The sequence below is a fragment of the Pezoporus occidentalis genome, unplaced genomic scaffold (assembly GCF_034315485.1).
Source record: "Pezoporus occidentalis ecotype Australia unplaced genomic scaffold, CSIRO_AGI_Poc_V1 ctg328, whole genome shotgun sequence".
Taxonomy (NCBI): Eukaryota; Metazoa; Chordata; class Aves; order Psittaciformes; family Psittacidae; genus Pezoporus; species Pezoporus occidentalis.
The window spans coordinates 269,530-290,075 of record NW_026915246.1 but is presented as its reverse complement, the minus strand read 5'-3'; the positions used below and the strand labels follow the sequence as shown (position 1 = coordinate 290,075).

General features: G+C 52.5%; 1 protein-coding gene across 3 annotated transcripts; it reads left to right on the top strand.

The window, feature by feature from the left end:
• The first annotated feature begins 2,526 nt into the window (after window positions 1–2,526).
• Window positions 2,527–17,482, top strand: LOC134168939 (keratin, type I cytoskeletal 14). 3 transcript variants are annotated; one of them, XM_062629104.1, is made up of 8 exons: window positions 2,548–3,405; window positions 14,757–14,839; window positions 15,151–15,307; window positions 15,567–15,728; window positions 15,818–15,943; window positions 16,053–16,273; window positions 16,607–16,656; window positions 17,165–17,482. In XM_062629104.1, exons 1-8 carry the CDS (start codon window positions 2,896–2,898, stop codon window positions 17,260–17,262), a joined length of 1,407 nt encoding a protein of 468 aa, XP_062485088.1. In that variant the 5' UTR covers window positions 2,548–2,895; the 3' UTR covers window positions 17,263–17,482. The 3 variants fall into 3 exon arrangements, with proteins under 3 accessions (XP_062485089.1, XP_062485088.1, XP_062485087.1); XM_062629103.1 differs by lacking the exon at window positions 2,548–3,405 and adding an exon at window positions 12,347–13,031; XM_062629105.1 differs by lacking the exons at window positions 14,757–14,839; window positions 15,151–15,307; window positions 15,567–15,728; ... (2 more) ...; window positions 16,607–16,656; window positions 17,165–17,482 and adding exons at window positions 4,766–4,848; window positions 5,394–5,550; window positions 6,066–6,227; window positions 6,317–6,442; window positions 6,552–7,861 and having other exon boundaries at window positions 2,527–3,405.
• Window positions 17,483–20,546: the final 3,064 nt, after the last annotated feature.

The window sequence follows — 20,546 nt, the reverse complement described above, 5'->3', positions numbered from 1 at the left end:
GAATTCTTCTGGTAACATAAAATAGCTGAAGTGGGGCATGTTCTGCTCTATAATCCTGCCCTGTCGAGCCAGTGCAAGGGGAACTCTGCTGAGGGTTTCTCACGTCAGAGCAGGGCTGGTCTGGGGATTGTTGCTCAGGAGCTCAGCCATAGGTCAGGGGTAAAGCTGACCAGCAAGAACATCCATTGGGAAAGACCAGAAAAAGCTGATATTGCAGGACAACCTCCAGATCTCCTCTTAGGCTCCTGTGCCAGCTGTAATAAGGGAGCTCAAATGTGGGCTGAGGTTGTGAGAATACAGAGAGAAGAGCCCTAAATCCAGGCATTCCCTGCCTGTGGCGGGGCTTTGCCTCATTTCAGGGCAGTTGTCACCTTCAGGCTGTCTTTAACTCGCTCTAAAACATGGGGGCAACCTGAGCAGGAGGACAGAGCTCACAGCAGTTTCTGGTCCACGTGAGGGGCTCACAGCCAACATGGGAATTGCCTGGAGCAGGTTTGCTAGAGCAAACATGAGCAAAGCAAGCACGTCTGGGAGAGCCCGGAGCAGGGGTGGCCAAGGGATGGCTCCTGAGCAGAGCTCCCACATGGCGGCTGTTGGGCAATGCCGTACCCCCCACCACGGAGGGCAGCGGGCCAGGTTGCCCCAGGACTGTGCTGGAAGCCTGGTACAGGCGGCTGCAGGCTCTGCCCTTTGCCAGCGGTGGGGTGCTCGACATCCCCCCCCCCCCATTAACCAGCTCACTGAGGGATGGGGCACGTGCACATCCCAAATCCCAAGAGTTTGCAGCTTGCAGGCGGGTCAAGAACCCAGATCTGAAGCCGACCAGGTCTGAGGCAGCGCTGCCCAGAGCCTAGAGCCCTCCGCTCAGAGGTCTCTTTCCGGTTAAGCATCTTCCTTGGTGGCCACCCAGGAAGATCACACCACCCCTCCTGGAGCTGCTAAAGAAAGAGAACGTGACTCCCTATTAAGTCCTTGAGATCTAACAGTGATGTAGATAAAGCGCTGTTGTTATTGTGTCCTTCAGGGAACAGATGAAAGCAGGGAGGCACTATGAATTACCAAGGGTGAGGCTCTGGGAACATCTTAGCAACTCCAAAACCAGTTAAGTGCATTAGAATGTGAAAACAGCCAGAAGTGCCCCGGGAAGGAAGGAGATCACAACAGGAGGGCGAACACAAAAGGCTTCCTAATCCCTCTAACTCTTTCACTACCTCACAGGCACCTCTGCTCAAAGAAAACATAACTCCTCTTATCCGAGGATGACATGGCTGGAGCCAGGCAGGCCGGGCTGGGCGTGCGCTTTCCACTGAGCACTTCAGCAGTAAAGGGATTGGTTTTTCCCAACAAAGAACACAACAGAGCAGTGTCTCCTTTCCTGGTTTCTGTTGCCTTTTTCACGCTAATACCTGTCCGGCTGCATCACTCTAATCGCTGTGCTCAATCCTTTAATAGCCCGGCGCAGGCGTGGCTATGGGGTGGCTGCGCTGCCTAATTCTGCACATATCCTCTGCATTGTCCCGTTTAAACTCCGCTTTGCAGGTGCCCACAGTGCTCTAACCCCTCACTACTCCATGTCTTGCAATATGACCCCAACATAAGAAGGACATGGGGCTGTTGGAGCAAGTCCAGAGGAGGCCACGAAGATGCTCAGGGGCTGGAGCAGCTCCTGTATGGAGCCAGGCTGAGAACACTGGGGCTGTTCAGCCTGGGGAAGAGAAGCTGTGTGGAGACCTCAGAGCAGCTTCCGGTGTCTGAAGGGGGCTATAGGGATGCTGGGGAGGGGCTCTTCATTAGGGACTGTAGGGATAGGGCAAGGGGTGAGGGGTTCAAACTGAAACAGGGCATGTTCAGGTTGGAGATAAGGAAGAAGCTCTTCCCTGTGAGGGTGCTGAGGCGCTGGCACAGGGTGCCCAGAGAAGCTGTGGCTGCCCCATCCCTGGCAGTGTTCAAGGCCAGGTTGGACACAGGGGCTTGGAGCAAGCTGCTCTAGTGGAAGGGGTCCCTGCTCATGGCAGGGGTTGGAACTGGGTGAGCTTTAGGGTCCCTTCCAACCCAAACTGTTCTATGATTCTAAGTCATCAACTGCTGCAGTGGAGTTCTCGGGATGTGATGTAGCAAAGCAAACACTGGGAAACATCAGGCACCTGCCTTTTAAACTGAGTGAAAGCCCCGGTTGTGGGGACTTTCCAGTCTCTGTATAGAGATTCACCCCAGACAAGTATGCAAGCAGAAATTACTCAGGTTTCTCTTCTTTTGAGCTACAAGATTTCTGTCAAAGGTAGTATCATCAGAGCATAAATACCTCCAGGTCTGTGCTTGCCCTGGGACAGAGGTCCTGACAGGAAAACATCCACCTGGCTTTACACTGGCCCGTATAAAGATTATGGATATGCCGAGCTCTTAAGTCACCAGTTTTCATTGGCTTTAGACTCCTTAAGAGCAAACAAATAGATTTGTAGATTTTTAACTATATAAGGCACTGGCAGGCGACTTGGCATGACAGAGGAGTCACTTGTGTTACTTCATGGAGGAGCAGTGGGGTGGAGCTGGAGCGAGCACCTCTGCGTCTCAGGTGCAACGGTGGAATGCTAAAACATAGCCATGAGCGAGGAGCCTTGGGTCTGAGTCACGCCGGGTGCTGGGAAGCCCAGCGGAAGGAGCGGATCCTCCGTGTGCCTGGTGCTCCCAGTGGGATGTGACAAAAGACATGAAATCAGGGAGAGAGAAATGATGATTCTGGAATTTGGCTCTGGCTGTCACGGGTGACGAAAAGCACCGGCAACGCCTCCTGCCCGGGCTATAAAGGGCTCCAGGCCAGGGGGGAGCCAGCACTCGCTGCCTGCGCTGCCGAGCCTCTGCCTCTCTGCAGCCCTACAGCCTCCAGCAGCCTCGGCCATGAGCACCACTGTCAGGCAGTACTCCTCCTCCATGTCCCTCAAGGGGCCCGGGGGCCTGGCTGGGGGCTCCACCAGGCTCTCCTCCGTGCGGGGGAGCACCGGCGGGTACAGAGCCCCCAGCGTCCACGGAGGCTCTAGCAGCTACTCCGTCTCTTCCCGCATGGTCTCAGGCTTCGGGGGTGGCTATGGGGGCAGCTACTGCAGCAGCGTAGGAGGGGGCCTCGGCGCTGGCTTTGGGGGCACCTATGGGGCTGGCTTTGGGGCTGGCCTTGGAGCCGGCTTTGGAGCTGGCTTTGGAGGCGGCGATGGCATCCTCCAGGCTGGCGAGAAGGAGACGATGCAGAACCTCAACGACCGCCTGGCTGTCTACCTGGACAAAGTGCGTGCCCTGGAGGAGGCCAACACTGACCTGGAGGTCAAGATCAGGGAATGGTACAAGAAACAGGCACCTGGTCCCGAGCGTGACTACAGCCCCTACTACAGGACCATCGAGGAGCTCAGGAACAAGGTAGGATGCTGTGATTAACAGTGGGATGTCTGTTATCAGGGAGGAAGCAGGAACACCGACTGCTACCTGTGTAATTAGTAAGCACTAACTAGGTCATAAAAAGTGTGTGAGATGCACATGCAGATTGCCAGGCTGGAGGTTCAGAGATGTCTCAATGTCAGCTTTTGATTACATCCCTCCGGATGGAACAAACAGCAGTTTTCACTGGAAGAAGCAGACGTAAAAGGACATAATGCAGAAGTGAAGAATAAAAGACAAGTCTGAATTGATAATGATTGGTTTGGGGCAGTTCAAATGAATGTTCAGGGCAAGCTGTAGGTGTGGGCAGGCTGTGAAACATTGATGTCATATTGGGAAACATTCATCAAAGCATTTGCAAACTCGCTTTAGCTCCTTAGTACTGAGGTGATTTACATGCTAAAGAGAATAAAGACCTGACCCATAATGAACTTGTTGCCTCCAGAAGTAGCCCCTGCCCCAGGACCAGGCTTGATGCAAACCCATCCAACCCAGGCAGCTCTGGAGGGATTCCTCTTGGATCCCACCACCCCATTTAGGGAAAATACTCGAGTTGACTTTGTTCTTCTCTGTTGGTGCTCACGTATGAATTGTCCCCAGTAAACATGAAGGAGGGCAATGTACAGTTTGAGCTGCAGGAGTGCTGGCAAAAGGTGCAGGGAATCCATTTTCCTTCCCTCTCCTTTGCCCCATAACCAACGACCTCCCAGACTCTGACCTGAATCTTCTCCCAGGGTGGATTAGCTGCTCCTGGCTTTGTAATACAAAACCTCAGAAGATGTAGGCACTTCCTCACTGCCTTGTTCTCCATTTCTGCAGTCAACAAGTCAGAACCACCCCAGACCAGGACAGGTTGGACAGGGCTTGGAGCAAGCTGCTCTAGTGAAAGGTGGCCCTGCCCGTGGCAGGGGGTTGGAACTGGATGAGCTTTGAGGTCCCTTCCAACTCAATCCATTCCATGCTTCTATGATGCTGTGAAACACCCTGCTGGTCCATCTGTTCTGCCTGCTGTGCATGAGGAGCAGGTGGCTCCTCGTTGACTCTTTGCACCACCAGCACCCACATGGGAACAAAAGCCATCATCAGATCTCACCCACCTTATGTGCCTTCATGCTGTCTTTTGAAATACTTCCTGACAGATTCTTGGGAAGAGAGGTCCCAGAGTAACCAGCCCCTTCCTGCAGCCAGTCCCACCTGTGCCTCCCTTGCCCTGGTTCAATACACACTTCTGCTAAGGAAATTACTCCTCTCCTGATGGTCTCACTTGTGCTCCATCTCTTGCTAAGCCAGGAGAAGTTCCTGACACTCATTTAGTGCTTGTTCTTTATCCTCCACCCTCCAGGTCCTGGTGGCCACAGTGGACAATGCTAACTTGCTCCTGCAGATTGACAACGCCAGGCTGACAGCTGATGACTTCAGGACCAAGTAAGCCACTTTCCCTGGAAAAATGGAACAAAGTCTCCATAGGCGTTTGATGAAATGAGGAGAAAATCCCGTCCAACCCTCAAAAAGGGAATATGGAAACAAAGCCTTCAAAATGAAGGTGTAATTTCCAAAGCAGATGGTTATCTAACACTTACAGGCCCTTAGGGATTGTTTTGTTTCCATCCAAAACTTCACTGAATGGAAACTTTTATTCCCACTGCTTGTTCCTGTGTGGTACAGCCTCTCCTGTGCAGAGAACCTGGACTGTGCTTCCGCTGCTCATTTAACTGTGTGTGCGTAGCTCAGCAAAGCCCAGCCCCAGTAACAAAGCCCACTGACACCAGGGGCAAGGTGGTGTTACAGGCTCAGATGGACACAGGTTTATCAGTTGTTTGCTAGCATTCACCATCAGAAGGGTGTCCTGGGGTCAGGCAGTATTGCCACGATGCCAGCAGCAGCATGGAGGAAGTGAACAACAAACCCAAGTGCTCTGTCCCCAGCTGGGCAAGATCCGGTGCAGCTCTTCTGACTGTTCCTGTCCCCAGGTTTGAGACGGAGCAGGCTCTGCGCCTCAGTGTGGAGGCCGACATCAACGGCCTGCGCAGGGTCCTGGATGAGCTGACCCTGGCCAGGGCGGACCTGGAGATGCAGATCGAGAACCTGAAGGAAGAGCTGGCCTACCTCAAGAAGAACCACGAGGAGGTGAGCACAGAGCCAGGCTCAGAAAATTCCTCCCTGGGCCCAGAAATACAAGGTGTGGTTCAACCTTTAAGACTACCCTGAGTCTGGAATTGCTGGGAAGGAAATGAGAAGTGCTGGGAAGGAAATAGGGATGATTTGCTCTGGATGACAGCATCCTCTCCAGACCCTGTATAAAATCCATCCAGCACTTCTCATTTCAGGAATGTCCACTGTAGCTGTTAGAGATGTATTAAAATCCTAGCAGCTTCAGGCCTGGAAGATCTGTCTCCTGAGAAATGAAGCCAGCTCCAGGCTCTGATTTATTATCTAACAAATTAACTCAAGTGCAGATTTATTAAAAATTTGGATTCTTTGATTTCTGACTGTGGAGCAAAGGCCCCAAATCATTCCTGTTGATCTCCCTCTGAAACACCCATGGAAGGATGCTACCCTTCCTGGAGGACTCTGTCTTGAGATGAACATCTTTATATGCCGGTGGCTGGGTTGCATGAAGATGTGTTTCTCTTTTGTGCCAGGAGATGAATGCCCTGCGCGGGCAGGTGGGCGGCGAGATCAGCGTGGAGATGGATGCTGCCCCTGGAATTGACCTCACCAAGATCCTGGCTGAGATGCGGGAGCAGTACGAGAGCCTGGCGGACAAGAACCGCCGGGATGCTGAGCAGTGGTTCTTCAGCAAGGTGAGCTGCTCGACGCTGGGGCTGCGGGGCTGGGGCTGTGCCGCTCACCGGTGCTCTAACGGCACGGCTCTGGTTGTGCCTCGGTGCAGACGGAAGAGCTGAACCGGGAGGTGGCCATCAACACGGAGCAGCTTCAGAGTGGCAAGACAGAGATCACGGAGCTGCGCCGCACCATCCAGAGCCTGGAGATCGACCTGCAGTCCCAGCTCAGCACGGTACGAGGGGCCAGGGGCACGCGGGGCCACGGGCAAGGGGACACGTGGCTGCTCCCGTCCCTCCCGCTCCCCATTCCCCCCTGAACCCGTCCCTCTGCTCCACACGCAGAAAGCGGCGTTGGAGAGCACCTTGGCTGACACAGAAGCCCGCTACGGCACCCAGCTGGCCCAGCTCCAGGGGCTCATCACCAGCGTGGAGGAGCAGCTGGCTGAGCTGCGGTGCGACATGGAGCGCCAGAACCAGGAGTACAGGGTCCTGCTGGACGTCAAATGCCGCCTGGAGCAGGAGATCGCCACGTACCGCCGGCTGCTGGAGGGCGAGGATGCCCAGTACGTAGAAGGGCTTTGATGGGAGGGCAGGAGATGGGGATTAGCGAAGAAATAGAAAACGAACCACCTGCATTCCCTGGAGGATCCTGTGAGCCCCTCTCCTGACACGTGGAGTGCAACAGGGTCTCCCTTTTTGGTCATACAAGTCTAGAACAGCCCAGGGGTTATCACAGCACTGCAGCATCCCTGGGATCCATCCCCATCCCTCCAGTGTCTGTGTGATCCTGGGGAAGGAGCAGGTACCAGTGCTGCTTATTGCAGCTGCCTTTGTGTCTGAGTCACTGTGGCACACACGTTTCCTTCTCGTTTCCTTCCTTACCATTTTGACAGTAGGCCCTTCTCAGAGGCATTTTAATCACATGGCGGTACAAGAAGAAAAGTCAGGGGGGTAAATAATGATTTTGTCTCAGATTACTGAGTTTTTCCCCTTTTTCTGACCACTCTTTCTCTTTTCTCCTCCTGTAGCATGTCTTCTCACTTGAAAGAAGGTAAGAACATGTCTTGGCTGAAGCACTGACCACAAAGAGCTCTGTCACATCCTTAGTGACCTTCTTAGCACAGTCTTTTTACTAATTTGCTAAAATCACTGTTTCATTACGTTTTCAAAACATGAATTGACATAAACCACTGAGGATTTGCCAAAACATGTTTCAGAAGTTCCTCTGTGCAGACTGGAACTATGTAATGAAGCGTGTAGGGGTAGGAACGTGGTGGTGATGCTGGGTTTCTAAGGCAGCTGTTGGTAATAACACGGAGATCTTTAAGACGCTTGCTCCTTGGATCCCTGTAAATAATGGTTCCTTCCTTCTCCACTGCAGTGCCGGTCACCACCCGCCAGATCCGCACCATCTTTGAGGAAGTCCAGGATGGGAAGGTGATCTCCTCCCGTGAGCAGATCACCCAGGCAGCCCACTGAGGCGGCTGCAGGCTCGCTGCAGACCTCGCCCAGCAAAGCCAAAGGAGATTCCAGCTTCTGTGCTCCGGCTCTGAGATCACAAAAAGCAGCTTCTCTTTTCTCACATCCACTGCCCTCCCCCTTTCTCACAGCGCTTACGAATCAAATAAAGCTCTTCTTCACACTCGTGCAAACCTGGCTCTTGTCTTGGCGCTCTGAAGAGCTGGGCTGTCCCACTGCTGGAGCTATAGGACAAAGCTCCTCTCTGGAGAGAGGACTATTGTCTGTCTTTGGTACCTAGAGAGTGGGAGCAGGTCACCTACACCGCTATCATACCAGAGCCCTGGCTGCTCAGCAAAGACAGCTGATGTGCTGGAGGTCTAGAAAAGAGCCGATTACATGGGTCATGGGAGGTGGAACTTTGAGAGTCTGCAGGTACCCTCAGATGTGGCACGATGACCTTCAGGTTGGGCAAAGTGCCCCTTCCCCGGTTGCAGTGTACAGCCACAGCAGAGCTGAAGCTTTGAACTTGGAGAGCCCAAGCAAGGAGGTGAACAAAACCCAGGTCAGACAGACAGGACCTTGCCAAGGATTCCCTTCCCTGCTCTGCTCAGCAGTTCCCCTGTTAAACAGCTTTGGGGTAACATGAATTAAGCAGAGGAGGTGGCAGGATGGGCTGGCTGATACCCCTCCAGAAGTACAACCTCAGCTCAGTTTAATTCTCACTTCCAAAGGCATTGCTAAAGGGTGAGGAAATGAGTGCTGGTGACTGCTGGGTATGGTCTATCCAAGCAAAAAGATGGAAAGTCTCCCAGGCTGCCAGGGCTGGCCCTGGCACAGCAGCTCACGCTGCCGTCAGCCGGCCCAGCCGTTCCTTGAAAGCCAGTTCAGACGCATTCTTGGCTGGATTCCACCCCAGTTATTACTTCATAAATCCAGCTCCTAAATCAATGGGATGATTCAGGGAGACACCACTGAATGTGCACAAGAACAGAGCTGGCCACAGCACTTTAAGACCCCAGATAATCTGCTTGAATTTTATGGGCTGATAACAGAGAATTCTTTGGGGGGTTTTAAATATTGAAAGGCTCCCTCCAATGCACCACCCACACCACGAGCTGGGGCAGCCCAGTGCATGGGCTTGAGCTCTGTGCAGTGTCACTGGTGGCTGTATCCCCCCGTACATGAAGAACAGATCCCCACTGATCCTCAGCCACCCCAGACCGAGCCACCTCTAAGCATTGCACGCCCGACTTGTGGTAAACACGGCTTTGGTTCTGAAGCTTACCACTGACCAGCAGTGCTCTCGTTTCCACCCACATTCCACCAAAGGACATGTAAACACGGCCCAGTGGTCAGGAGAACGGCTCCCACTGCTCGGCTGCTGCACACCCTCATGGTGCAGCCAGGACAGGCCACGGGTAAACACCAGGCACAATTCCTGACCCGAGGCACTTCCAGGCACAGCATCCCTGCAGTGCTATAGACTGTGCTGCCTCTGCTCCCAGCCCCTTGAAGGAGGGAGCCCTGCACATCCCAGAGCCTCTCCCCAGGCTCCAGTGTGGAGCAGCCCAAGCTGAGATGCCTGGGAAGGGCAAGGACAGACTCAGCCGGGGCTCCCCAGGTCACCTCTTAGGGACCCGCTGTTCTCCCCATGGGTGGTGCAGGGGCCATCAGCACCTCTTGCAGCTCCTCTCCAACAGCCACCTTTGCAACACCCACCGTGGGGATGCTAAAGGTACCCCATGGCTTTCCCCCGGAAGAGTCCAGGCACACCGGTGTTGCCATAGAACCAAATAACGCTTTGCTAACAAACCCCCCTGTTTTAATTACTTTTGGTACTGCAAATGGGCAGTCAGGTGTGGAAAATACACCTTGATTCTTTCTTGCCTTAAGCATTAATAATTAGGCCTGTCTTCAAGAAGGCGCTGAGGAGGGAGCTGCAGGTGCTGGCTTATGCAGACAGGCAGCGGCAGCTTGAGGCAGGTTTCAGAAAGCGGGATTTTATTCCAGAAAGATGGTTTGCCTCTCAGGCTGCACTGAGATAACCTGACATAAAGGACCAGCAGAAGGAAGCACTAAGGCGTGATTGTTCTAGGGAACCTTCCTATGATAATGTGATACCAGGGCACATTTTATAAGCTCATTAAAATAAGCAGAGAGATATTTTTGTCCGGGTAGTTTCACCTACCAGATCTACTAATAGGTATGTCTGGAGCCAGAGCCTCACCTCTGCTTTCCTCTTGAAGTAAGACAGAATTGCATGTTCAACCACTAATGTGCTGCCATGAAATCACTGTTATGCCACAGCACTGCCATTCTGATTTTGAAATGTATAAAGAAGAGGCTCGGAGTGTGCATGTACTCACGAAACAGAGGCAGAATCTGAGTTAATAGTCAGCCTTTTACTTAAAAGAGTGTGATACAAACAGCATGCAGTCATTTGTGGTTGTCTTCAATGGGAGGTCATGGAAATCATGTCTTAGAATTTTTCATGTGGTTTTAAGTCTTAATTAACACTTCATGACTTTAATTGCTGCCTTGTGGTATTATCAACATAGCGCAGATATTTTGAGCAATGTGTATTTTTATGACACAGCAGTTAAATAGGAAACAAAAGATAAAAGAAAAGGTAATTTCATGTGAAGGATGAATCTAGAATCATAGAATTCTAGAATCACAGCCTGGTGTGGGTTGGAAAGGACCTCAGAGCTCCTCCAGCTCCAACCCCTGCCACAGGCAGGGACCCCTTCCACTGGAGCAGCTTGCTCCAAGCCCCTGTGTCCAACCTGGCCTTGAACACTGCCAGGGATGGGGCAGCCACAGCTTCTCTGGGCACCCTGTGCCAGCGCCTCAGCACCTTCACAGGGAAGAGCTTCTGCCTAAGAGCTCATCTCAGTCTCCCCTCGGGCAGGTTAAAGCCATTCCCCCTTGGCCTGTCACTGCTGTTAACCTTGTGCATTGTGACAGTTACTCTTCCTAAAGCCGACCAGTGGGAAGACGATCACTCCTGCTGCTGGCTGGCCCGAAAGCCCTTGCCCAGGTCAAGGTCCGGGCTTCACGAGGGCTCTGTGCTGGTTTTGTCACTGACATTCCCCTTTCTCCGTGCCACTGACGCACTCTGCCAGGACAACCCCAAGTTCTGCCCCTTTGCATCACCCAGGTGAAGGTGAGGAAATGCAGACAGGGGAACGCGTGCTCCTTAGAGCTGCTGTGCTGTTCCCATCCTCACCGGGGAGGACGAGCAGGGAGTGGGTGCCCGCAGGCTCCGCGCTCCATCCCCTTGCACTCATGTGACAAGAAGATGCTGTTGCCAAGAGACTGAACCCATCCTCTGGCCAGAGCAAACACAGCCGAGATTCCAGCTCTCCAGGTCTCCAAGTTGTACAGACTTGTCTCTATTCATGGCCAACTCCTGATATTCCCAGGACTCCTGTATCGCTTCCAGCTTTCTTCAGATAAAGTGGAGGGAGTCATGCCCTTTAAAGCTACTTACAAATGTACCTTTGCTGCTTATTTCCATGTTCTTTCCCCCCTCCTTTGGCAAATGATCTAAGGCAGAACTTGGCTGTTGGGAAGGGGCTGTTGGGGCCTGTCTGTGAAGACAGTCAAACGATTCACCATGTACACACTTGAGAAATATCTTCTCCTCCACACCCTGCATTACTAGCTAGTGACACTTGAGATGCGGTTTCTGCCCGTGACGCAGGTCAGTGCAGACAGTAGCCAGAGGAGCTTGACCATGCTGTGTGCACTCATTCTTTGAGCTGTTTCGCTCCTCAGAGGCAACCCGTGTCTCCTTGCAGCTCTATTTACATGGGAGCTGAAAAATCCAGACTCACACTGAAGTTTGTGCTCCCTGGTCACAACTGAAATGTTCACCACAGAAAGTATCATCAGCATTAGCTGCTAAGCTTTGTCACTGTCAACTCCGTGCTCTTGTTCACTGTGCTTAGAGAGCAGGAGCTTTGCTCTTTACATCCTTTATCTACTTATGCTATTCCACGTTATTTCCTGGAGCATCTCGTAGGTTTTACCTCATGCCAGCCAGTAGCCATACCCTGCCTTCTTGAATGGTCTGCTGGGCTCTCATTCACAAAGAGCAACACAAAACATCCACTGCCTATTGCCTTTTCATATTCCTCCACTCTTGGGTGGTCTCTGAAGCAAACTGAAGAACTGGATGAGCCCTGAAGCATGAATTTCCTTCTCATTGCTTTTTCATTACAGAACATCCCTCTCCCTGTGGATAAAAAAGCGGACAAGTCTTTCCAGGATTGGTAGCCAAGTTCCTTCTAGCACTGCTGTACTTACAGGATGGGGATGTACATTCAGGGCTTCACGACACAGTGGTTGTCCCTGCATGTGTGCTGTGTATAAAGCCTAAATGGAGACAGGAACTGTAGTAGCTGGGACAAAAAGACACAGCAAAAGGTGCTAAATTACTCTGTTAAAGCACTGCCTCAGTAGCTGTTTCAGAGCTAACAGTACAAAGCAGTATTAAAATGTAGCCCTGAGCGAGGAGCCTCCTCCTTTGAATCACACCTGAGTATTTACTTGGAAACGGAAGAAGCATAAAGACGCCCTTTGCGAGATAAAACATTTCTATTGGAATAGGACAAAAAGCATCAACAGAACAAAGGCAGAAATGATGATTCTGGAAGTTGGCTCAGATTTTCGGAGTGATGAAAATCATCGGGAATGCAAGAGGAAAAAAAAGCGCGGGCAACGCCTCCTGCCCGGGCTATAAAGGGCTCCAGGCCAGGGGGGAGCCAGCACTCGCTGCCTGCACTGCCGAGCCTCTGCCTCTCTGCAGCCCTACAGCCTCCAGCAGCCTCGGCCATGAGCACCACTGTCAGGCAGTACTCCTCCTCCATGTCCCTCAAGGGGCCCGGGGGCCTGGCTGGGGGCTCCACCAGGCTCTCCTCCGTGCGGGGGAGCACCGGCGGGTACAGAGCCCCCAGCGTCCACGGAGGCTCTAGCAGCTACTCCGTCTCTTCCCGCATGGTCTCAGGCTTCGGGGGTGGCTATGGGGGCAGCTACTGCAGCAGCGTAGGAGGGGGCCTCGGCGCTGGCTTTGGGGGCACCTATGGGGCTGGCTTTGGGGCTGGCCTTGGAGCCGGCTTTGGAGCTGGCTTTGGAGCTGGCTTTGGAGGCGGCGATGGCATCCTCCAGGCTGGCGAGAAGGAGACGATGCAGAACCTCAACGACCGCCTGGCTGTCTACCTGGACAAAGTGCGTGCCCTGGAGGAGGCCAACACTGACCTGGAGGTCAAGATCAGGGAATGGTACAAGAAACAGGCACCTGGTCCTGACCGTGACTACAGCCCCTACTACAGGACCATCGAGGAGCTCAGGAACAAGGTAGGATGCTCTGATTACCAAGATACCTTCATTAAAGTCACTTTTAAAAAGATGAGCCTGTTTCTAAAAGCTGAAGGGAAGAGCATTAACAAAGGACAGATAATTGGCCTGAGATGGGAAAACAGAAGGAGCACAGCTGGAAATAATAGTCATAATTTATGGTGAGCAGTTTCTTGATCATGTCCTCCAGAAGGCACAAAGGTGGAGTTTCTACTGGCTGTTTTAATGCAGGGAGAAAGATGGGCAGGAAAGCAGGAGTCAGGAAAGCAGGAGCAGGCTCTCAGACATTGGTCCAGGCTACGTGATGCTCCAGGGTTCATGCTGCCACAACACTCATTTCCTGCCTTCCCTGGATGCTACTTACACCCCAAGTACGTGCTCCCTTCGCCAGGCTCCTGATTAAGCACTCTGCAGGCAGGGACATGTTATCTCTTTGGCAGAAGTTCCCCACTGAATGATATGCAAATGGAGATCCAGGCTGTTCTCATGAGCATCCTGCAAGGCAGATCTTTTTGAGCCTGTTAGGAGGCTCAAGGTAGAGGTTCATAAAGAAAGAAGCTGCACTATGGGATGGCTGCACTTTGAGAGGTGCAAACAGAGATTTGTGAAATCCAGGAGTCAGACCACACTGGGCTGTGGAAGGTGGCTTCAGAGATGTCGAATAGAGTGCGTGCCCTGCTCTAAATGCAGTAGATGAAATCATGGCCAAGCTCGTTTCTCTGCTCTTAGCAGCCCTCTGGCTGATTTTAGGCAAAAGTCTTTGAACAAAAGAACCAGAATCCTTCCCTCCCTATCCTGTCACCACTGTCCCTCCTCTGCTCTCATTACTCATCGAGAGCTGATTGCCTGGTCCTTCACCACCACCTACACGAGGTGACAGCATTCTTAGTAAGCTCAGGTTCCACAGGAGGGGATGGAGGGGTGGGGTTGGGTAATGACTGTACCTGCTCTGTGAGAGTAAACGCCAGGGAAAGGAGGCTGACAGGCTCAGGGGTCAAGCCCTGGGGAAATCCCATTTCTGGAACCTTTCAGCTCTGGAGCTTCACCCTGGGGTGAAGGGCTCCTGCCTGGATGCACGAAGCTTCTCTTCACCTGGCAGCTTGGCAGGCGTGCTCTGATCTGGAGCACAGCAACGTGGAGGCAGAAGCTGTCTCCAGGTCCGAGCAGTCAAAGGGAGGCAGACCCTTCCCTCCCCTCCCGCACCACGTCACTGTTCCCGGATTACTGCTTGGACGTTCCCCAAAGCACCAGAACTCAGTGAGAGCTTTCCATTAGCCTGTGGCTACAGGAATTACCACTCATTAAATGGCCAATCATTTCCAAAATCCCAGAACAAATATTTGCACCTCGGGTGTTGTTTCGAAAGCAGAACAATGCAGGCACCAGACACTCCTTCCTCAGCCCTTTTTGACTCCTCGGCTGGGCTGTTCATTGCCACACAAATCCCAGGGTGCTGCCAGGACTCCAAACATGGGGTGAGTGCCTGCAGGTGCCACTCTGACAGGGCAACAGGCCATAGCATGTGCCCATGCCACTGTCTTCACACTGCACCAGTGCAATGGGAGACGGAGCATGAGCATCCTGCCTCTATCCTTGGAAGTCCAGCCCAGCGGGCAGGAGATTCAGTGCTGCTCCCGTCCTGCTCCTGAATGGGAACACAGGCAGCAGTGTGTTATTTCTTGGAACTACTTTTTCACTCTTTTGATTTCTTTTATCCCCTGCCAGATTCTTGCTGCAACTGTTGAAAATGCCAACATCGTCTTACAGATTGACAATGCCAGGCTGGCAGCGGATGACTTCAGAACCAAGTAAGTCCAATGCCTTGGAGAGCTCTTATGAGAAGGAAGGAGAAGCCAGCCTGTTTGAGGCTTTGCTTTGCTTTCTGCAATTGAAATTGCTCCAACCAGGTCACTTCTCCCTAAAAAGTGTGTCCTTTGGGAAGTGTACATCTCTCCCTGGAGACAGCGTTGTCCTGACATTCCGGCACTGTGGAGAGCTGTGCACACAGGTTTAGGAAAAGATGCTCGGCAGAAACACATATCTGGGGAAGGAAACAACATGGAAAATCCCTTTTCAGCGGGCCTGGCATGCAAGTTTGTGTGTGTGTGTGTGTCCCCAGGTTTGAGACGGAGCAGGCTCTGCGCCTAAGTGTGGAGGCCGACATCAACGGCCTGCGCAGGGTCCTGGATGAGCTGACCCTGGCCAGGGCAGACCTGGAGATGCAGATCGAGAACCTGAAGGAAGAGCTGGCCTACCTCAAGAAGAACCACGAGGAGGTGAGCACAGAGACAGGCTCAGAATGAGACCTACAAAATGTACCTTGTTCTCAATGGAAAGGGTTCAGGGAAAAGTGCAGGAGCATCTCTGCAGTCAGGGCTGTCAGGAGACACTCCAGTGAGCAAGGGGAAGGGAACCAATCCTTTCTGACAGGACCTCCAGGAGGGGTCTGTGGGCTGGGTGCAACCAAGGTATTTGACATGATGGCAATATACCAACTGCACTCTGACGTGTATCCCGCGTGTCTTTTTGTGCCAGGAGATGAATGCCCTGCGCGGGCAGGTGGGCGGTGAGATCAGCGTGGAGATGGATGCTGCCCCTGGAATCGACCTCACCAAGATCCTGGCTGAGATGCGGGAGCAGTACGAGAGCCTGGCAGACAAGAACCGCCGGGATGCTGAGCAGTGGTTCTTCAGCAAGGTGAGCTGCTCGACGCTGGGGCTGTGGGGCTGGGGCTGTGCCGCTCACCGGTGCTCTAACGGCACGGCTCTGGTTGTGCCTCGGTGCAGACGGAAGAGCTGAACCGGGAGGTGGCCATCAACACGGAGCAGCTTCAGAGTGGCAAGACAGAGATCACGGAGCTGCGCCGCACCATCCAGAGCCTGGAGATCGACCTGCAGTCCCAGCTCAGCACGGTACGAGGGGCCAGGGGCACGCGGGGCCACGGGCAAGGGGACACGTGGCTGCTCCCGTCCCTCCCGCTCCCCATTCCCCCCTGAACCCGTCCCTCTGCTCCACACGCAGAAAGCGGCGTTGGAGAGCACCTTGGCTGACACAGAAGCCCGCTACGGCACCCAGCTGGCCCAGCTCCAGGGGCTCATCACCAGCGTGGAGGAGCAGCTGGCTGAGCTGCGGTGCGACATGGAGCGCCAGAACCAGGAGTACAGGGTCCTGCTGGACGTCAAATGCCGCCTGGAGCAGGAGATCGCCACGTACCGCCGGCTGCTGGAGGGCGAGGATGCCCAGTACGTAGAAGGGCTTTGCTTGGGAGGCCACGTCGGGAGGGGATGGGTCACAGACACAAAATGCTCCCTCTGGGGATTCAGTCCAGTTGCAGCTTTCAGGGTTCATCTTCATCCTCGACCATGCTCAGATGCCCAGTGGCTCTGTCCCTGGTTTCTGCTGTATGTGATGCTGTAACAGGCACCTTGCCCTGCTGGAAGGGACACTGGTCCCTCTACCTCTGGGAGACGAGCAGTAGTTTCTGCCTTTTCTGTTTTCCTTCTGCCTGAATACAGAGCCTGTGTAACAACAAAAGACCATCCCTAACTTCTCTTTGTTTTCTCCCTCTCGTGCAGCATCTCTTCCCAGTACTCCTCCGCGATGTCCTCGCACTCCGGCAGAGATGGTAAGAACTGACCTCCTTACACCAAAGGCTTTGAGACCTGCCCTTAGAGCAGTGGCCACACTGATGGACTGAAAACCACCCTTGGGGTGTGCTGTGCCACCTCGCTGGCTGAGCCAGACTGACAGCTGTCAGGAGAGTTTGTGTGCACTGTACAACTGCTCAGCACGGGACAGAGCTGTCAGGAAGGGCAATTCCTGGCACTCCTTGACCACAAGGCTTTGTCCTCAACGGGCCTTGTGATGTTACAGCCAGTGGTCTGACTTTATGGAGACCTGAAAAACCAAGTGACACCACATATTTAAGGAGTGTGCCTGTGGCCTTCTTGAGCTTTCCCATCAGCCTGGCTCTTCCCCCTTCCCAGCCGGCATAGGGTTGCGTAAAACAAGGTTTTCCAGTACCTTGTGGAATTTCTGACATGTCCTGAAGCACACGTGATATCTGATAACGTGTTAAGCAATTCCCATTTTTCCTGCCCCAAGAACAATGATTCTCTGCCTTCCTTTCGCAGTCATGTCATCGTCCCGCCAGGTCCGCACGATCGTGGAGGAGGTGCAGGACGGGAAGGTGGTCTCCTCCCGGGAGCAGGTTGCACTCACCACTCGCTAGGAGGGCGAGCAGCTTCCACGGACCCTCAGCCCTGGGCTCAAGGGAACTTGGAGCTGCACCAAGCACCATCTGGGCCACGTGTGATGGGGCTGGGTCACAGAAAGTGTCTGCTTCAGTCTGCTGCTCCTCCTTCCCCTATTACCCCAATTACCCGTGGGTGCCCCCGCGCACTCTGTACACATTTAATAAAGCTTTTTCCCCTTGTTCTAGCAACTGCAAACTTGTCTGTCCCTGGTATGTGATCCCTCCAAGCCTCCGGCTTGTGTGCTCATGCCAGGGAAAGTCCCAAGAAACCACAAGAAGGCAGCAAAAGGAGGGGAACAGAGGGCTATGGGTTTCACCTGGAGCAAAAGTAAGGTGATACAGCTTTCAGTACTGAACTCACTGCTTGTAAATACACAGGACCGAGACACAAACCGGGTAGGTTTGATACAAAATGAAGGCAATGATGGAAGGATGATGTCTGATACCAACGTGCCACATGACTGATAAATAAAGCCAACAAGATAAAGCTCAGTTCTCTAACTCTTGGTACCACAAAGAATCACTTTCTCCTGTAAGCTGAATTTAAATATCTTCAGCAGGACTACTGTGTACCATCCCAAGACATGCACTCAATGTCAGGCTGGTTGGCAGATCTCATACATACATCCTTCTGTCTTACTTGTCTGCCTTTAAATCACATTACTGTGCATGATGAAACTTTATACAGGCCTTTTCATGCTGCCTGAGGCTGCATTAACAGGTTGCACAGTAGGAATTGCTTAATCCACAGAGGGATGAGTAGCAGTAATTGTTATCACTATAGCATCTAGTAGATCACTGCTCAAATCCTTCTTAAAACATGCAAGCTAGTTCTCGTCTGCCCACAATGTCTGCAGGCAAGCTGCCATCAGGAGGAGATGACATAGTTTGGGCGCTGGCAGCCAGGCACCAGGTTCACCTTTGCCCACTCACTTCCAGGAGAGCAGCAGAGGAACAAAAGGATGCTGCCCTGGTCTCACATCACCTGAGGGCTAGATAGGAGAGGAAATCATTTCAGACCCAAAAGCCTGATGGAATCACTTAGATCCAACTTCATGCTTTCTAGCCAGTGGTACTAGGTCCAGTCTCAGGCCATGGCCTCATGTTTGGCCTTAGACTAAGGGAAAAGGTGATAATTTGCAGTAAATTGGCTTCCCTTCGTTTATAATGCAGCACAAAAAGCTCCTGGGGCTGATATGGAGCACACCTTTGGGACCATTATTGATGATTCACTGCCAGCCTCCTCAAAGACATCGCAGTCCTCAGGGAACAATTACAGAGGCACCCTGCAAAGGCTCTTAGAAAGTGCTGATGGTGTCACGCTGGGCATGCCAAGACAAGCAGAAGAGAGGGAAGGTGATCGAAGAAGTGGGGAACCTGCCAGGTCTTTCCAGAAAAGGGAGTGTGAAGAGATGCTATCATTCTGCATCACTGCTGAGCAATTACAGAAAAGGGTAGGAAATGAAACACAGACCAGAGTGCAGAGGTCACTGACAGCGCCACAGAACCCTGATATCACAAACAGGAGACAAGCTCAGGCAGTGCACAAGTAACCACTGTGGTACATTACAGTACTGTGAAGTACCACCTTTTTGGTACCCCCAGTTTGTGTCTGTGAAACACGGACAAACTATCACGTCCAAGAGATGGGTAGCATTGGTTTTGGAGAGCATTTTTCAAATGCTCTGTAAGGTGCAAACACAAGTCCCTGGTAGGGCTCAGCAAGGAGTTAGAGAACCAAGTCCTCAGTGAATAATGGTGGAACTTTTATGGACAACAAAGGAGAAAAGGAAGCCCAAGAATGTCTTTGAAAGGTATTTCATCAGCTGAGACACAGAGAAACATGTAGGATATGCCAGTGTCAAACTTAATATGCAACAGCAAAAACACGTACAACAACTAATACTTAAAATGTGTATCGTGTTTCTGATCTTTAAAGCCCATGTTTGTAGCAGATACTTGTTTTGACAATGCCCTTGAGAAGGCGGGTTACTGTGATTATTATTTCCAGCCTACAAAGAATGAAACTGAGATTTGGAGAAGCTGAACTATTCGCCTGGACTGATTTGCAAAGGTGGGATCAGAACCCTGGAGCATCTGGTGTCATTAGCGAGATGGAGATCAGCTTCACAACAGCCAATAAGGAGCAGAAAAGGAGTGGAGTGACAATGACATCAAGAGCTCAATAAGTATCACTTTGTAAACAGCAAACACAAGGATTTTCCATAGGAATTCAGTGACAATGAGCAGACAGGAGCCAGGGCTGCTGCAGTTCTCACTCTGTCGCTGTACCTAGCCCTGCTCAGGCTGCAGGGACATGCAGGAGCCCGAGCCAGTGCCCAGTGTCGGCAGCGCCCGGCTCCAGCTTCCCTCTCCTGGCACTCCCTGGTGGCCACTTCACAGGATAAAAAGCAGAATGAACCCAAATAAGTGACTAAACTGACCTAAACCTAACTTGGGCTGGCAGTCCCACGGGGGACAGCAGCAGCTTGGCACTGGCAGGGACTCGGGTTCTGTGTCATGTCTGGGTCCCCAGGGAAGTTCTCTTGGACATGAAGACAGGCGGTGATTCAGGGAGTGTTTGTAATAACGTGAAATGCTGGCTCGACTTCTTGGGGGCACGTTCTACTTTCCATAGTCCACATGCATTAGCTCAAGAAACAGTCTTAAGTCTTAAAGTATTTCTGCTTTGGAGCCAGGCTGAGAGAGCTGGGCTGGTTCAGCTTGGAGAAAAGAAGGCTCCATAAGGGAAGACCTTAGAGCAGCTCCCAGTACCTAAAAGTAGCTGCACTCACTTCAGTGCACTAAAGGGTGCACTGAAAGAGGTCTACAAGAAACTGGAGAGGGCTTTGGACAAGGGCCTGCAGGGACAGGCCAAGGGGAATGGCTTTAAGCTGCCAGAGGGGAGACTGAGATGAGCTCTTAGGCAGAAGCTCTTCCCTGTGAGGGTGCTGAGGCGCTGGCACAGGGTGCCCAGAGAAGCTGTGGCTGCCCCATCCCTGGCAGTGTTCAAGGCCAGGTCAGAGCAAGCTGCTCCAGTGGAAGGGGTCCCTGCCTGCAGCAGGGGTTGGAGCTGGAGGAGCTTTGTCCCTTCCAACCCAAACAAGTCTGGGATTCTATGAAAATATCCTGAGATTACCAAAGGACTTCCTCAGGGGAAATCTCATCTTTCCTTCTCATTTTCATTGCCCTTTTTAATCTGACAATTTGGTGCAGTAGAACAAGCCTCGGGAATAAAGGCCACAGCATCCATTTACCAC

Coding starts and splice junctions, on each gene's coding strand:
- LOC134168939 (XM_062629103.1), top strand. CDS start 12,369: ATGCAAGAGGAAAAAAAAGCGCGGGCAACGCCTCCTGCCCGGGCTATA. Junction 13,032..14,756: donor TCGAGGAGCTCAGGAACAAG/GTAGGATGCTCT, acceptor ATCCCCTGCCAG/ATTCTTGCTGCAACTGTTGA. Junction 15,729..15,817: donor AGCAGTGGTTCTTCAGCAAG/GTGAGCTGCTCG, acceptor GCCTCGGTGCAG/ACGGAAGAGCTGAACCGGGA.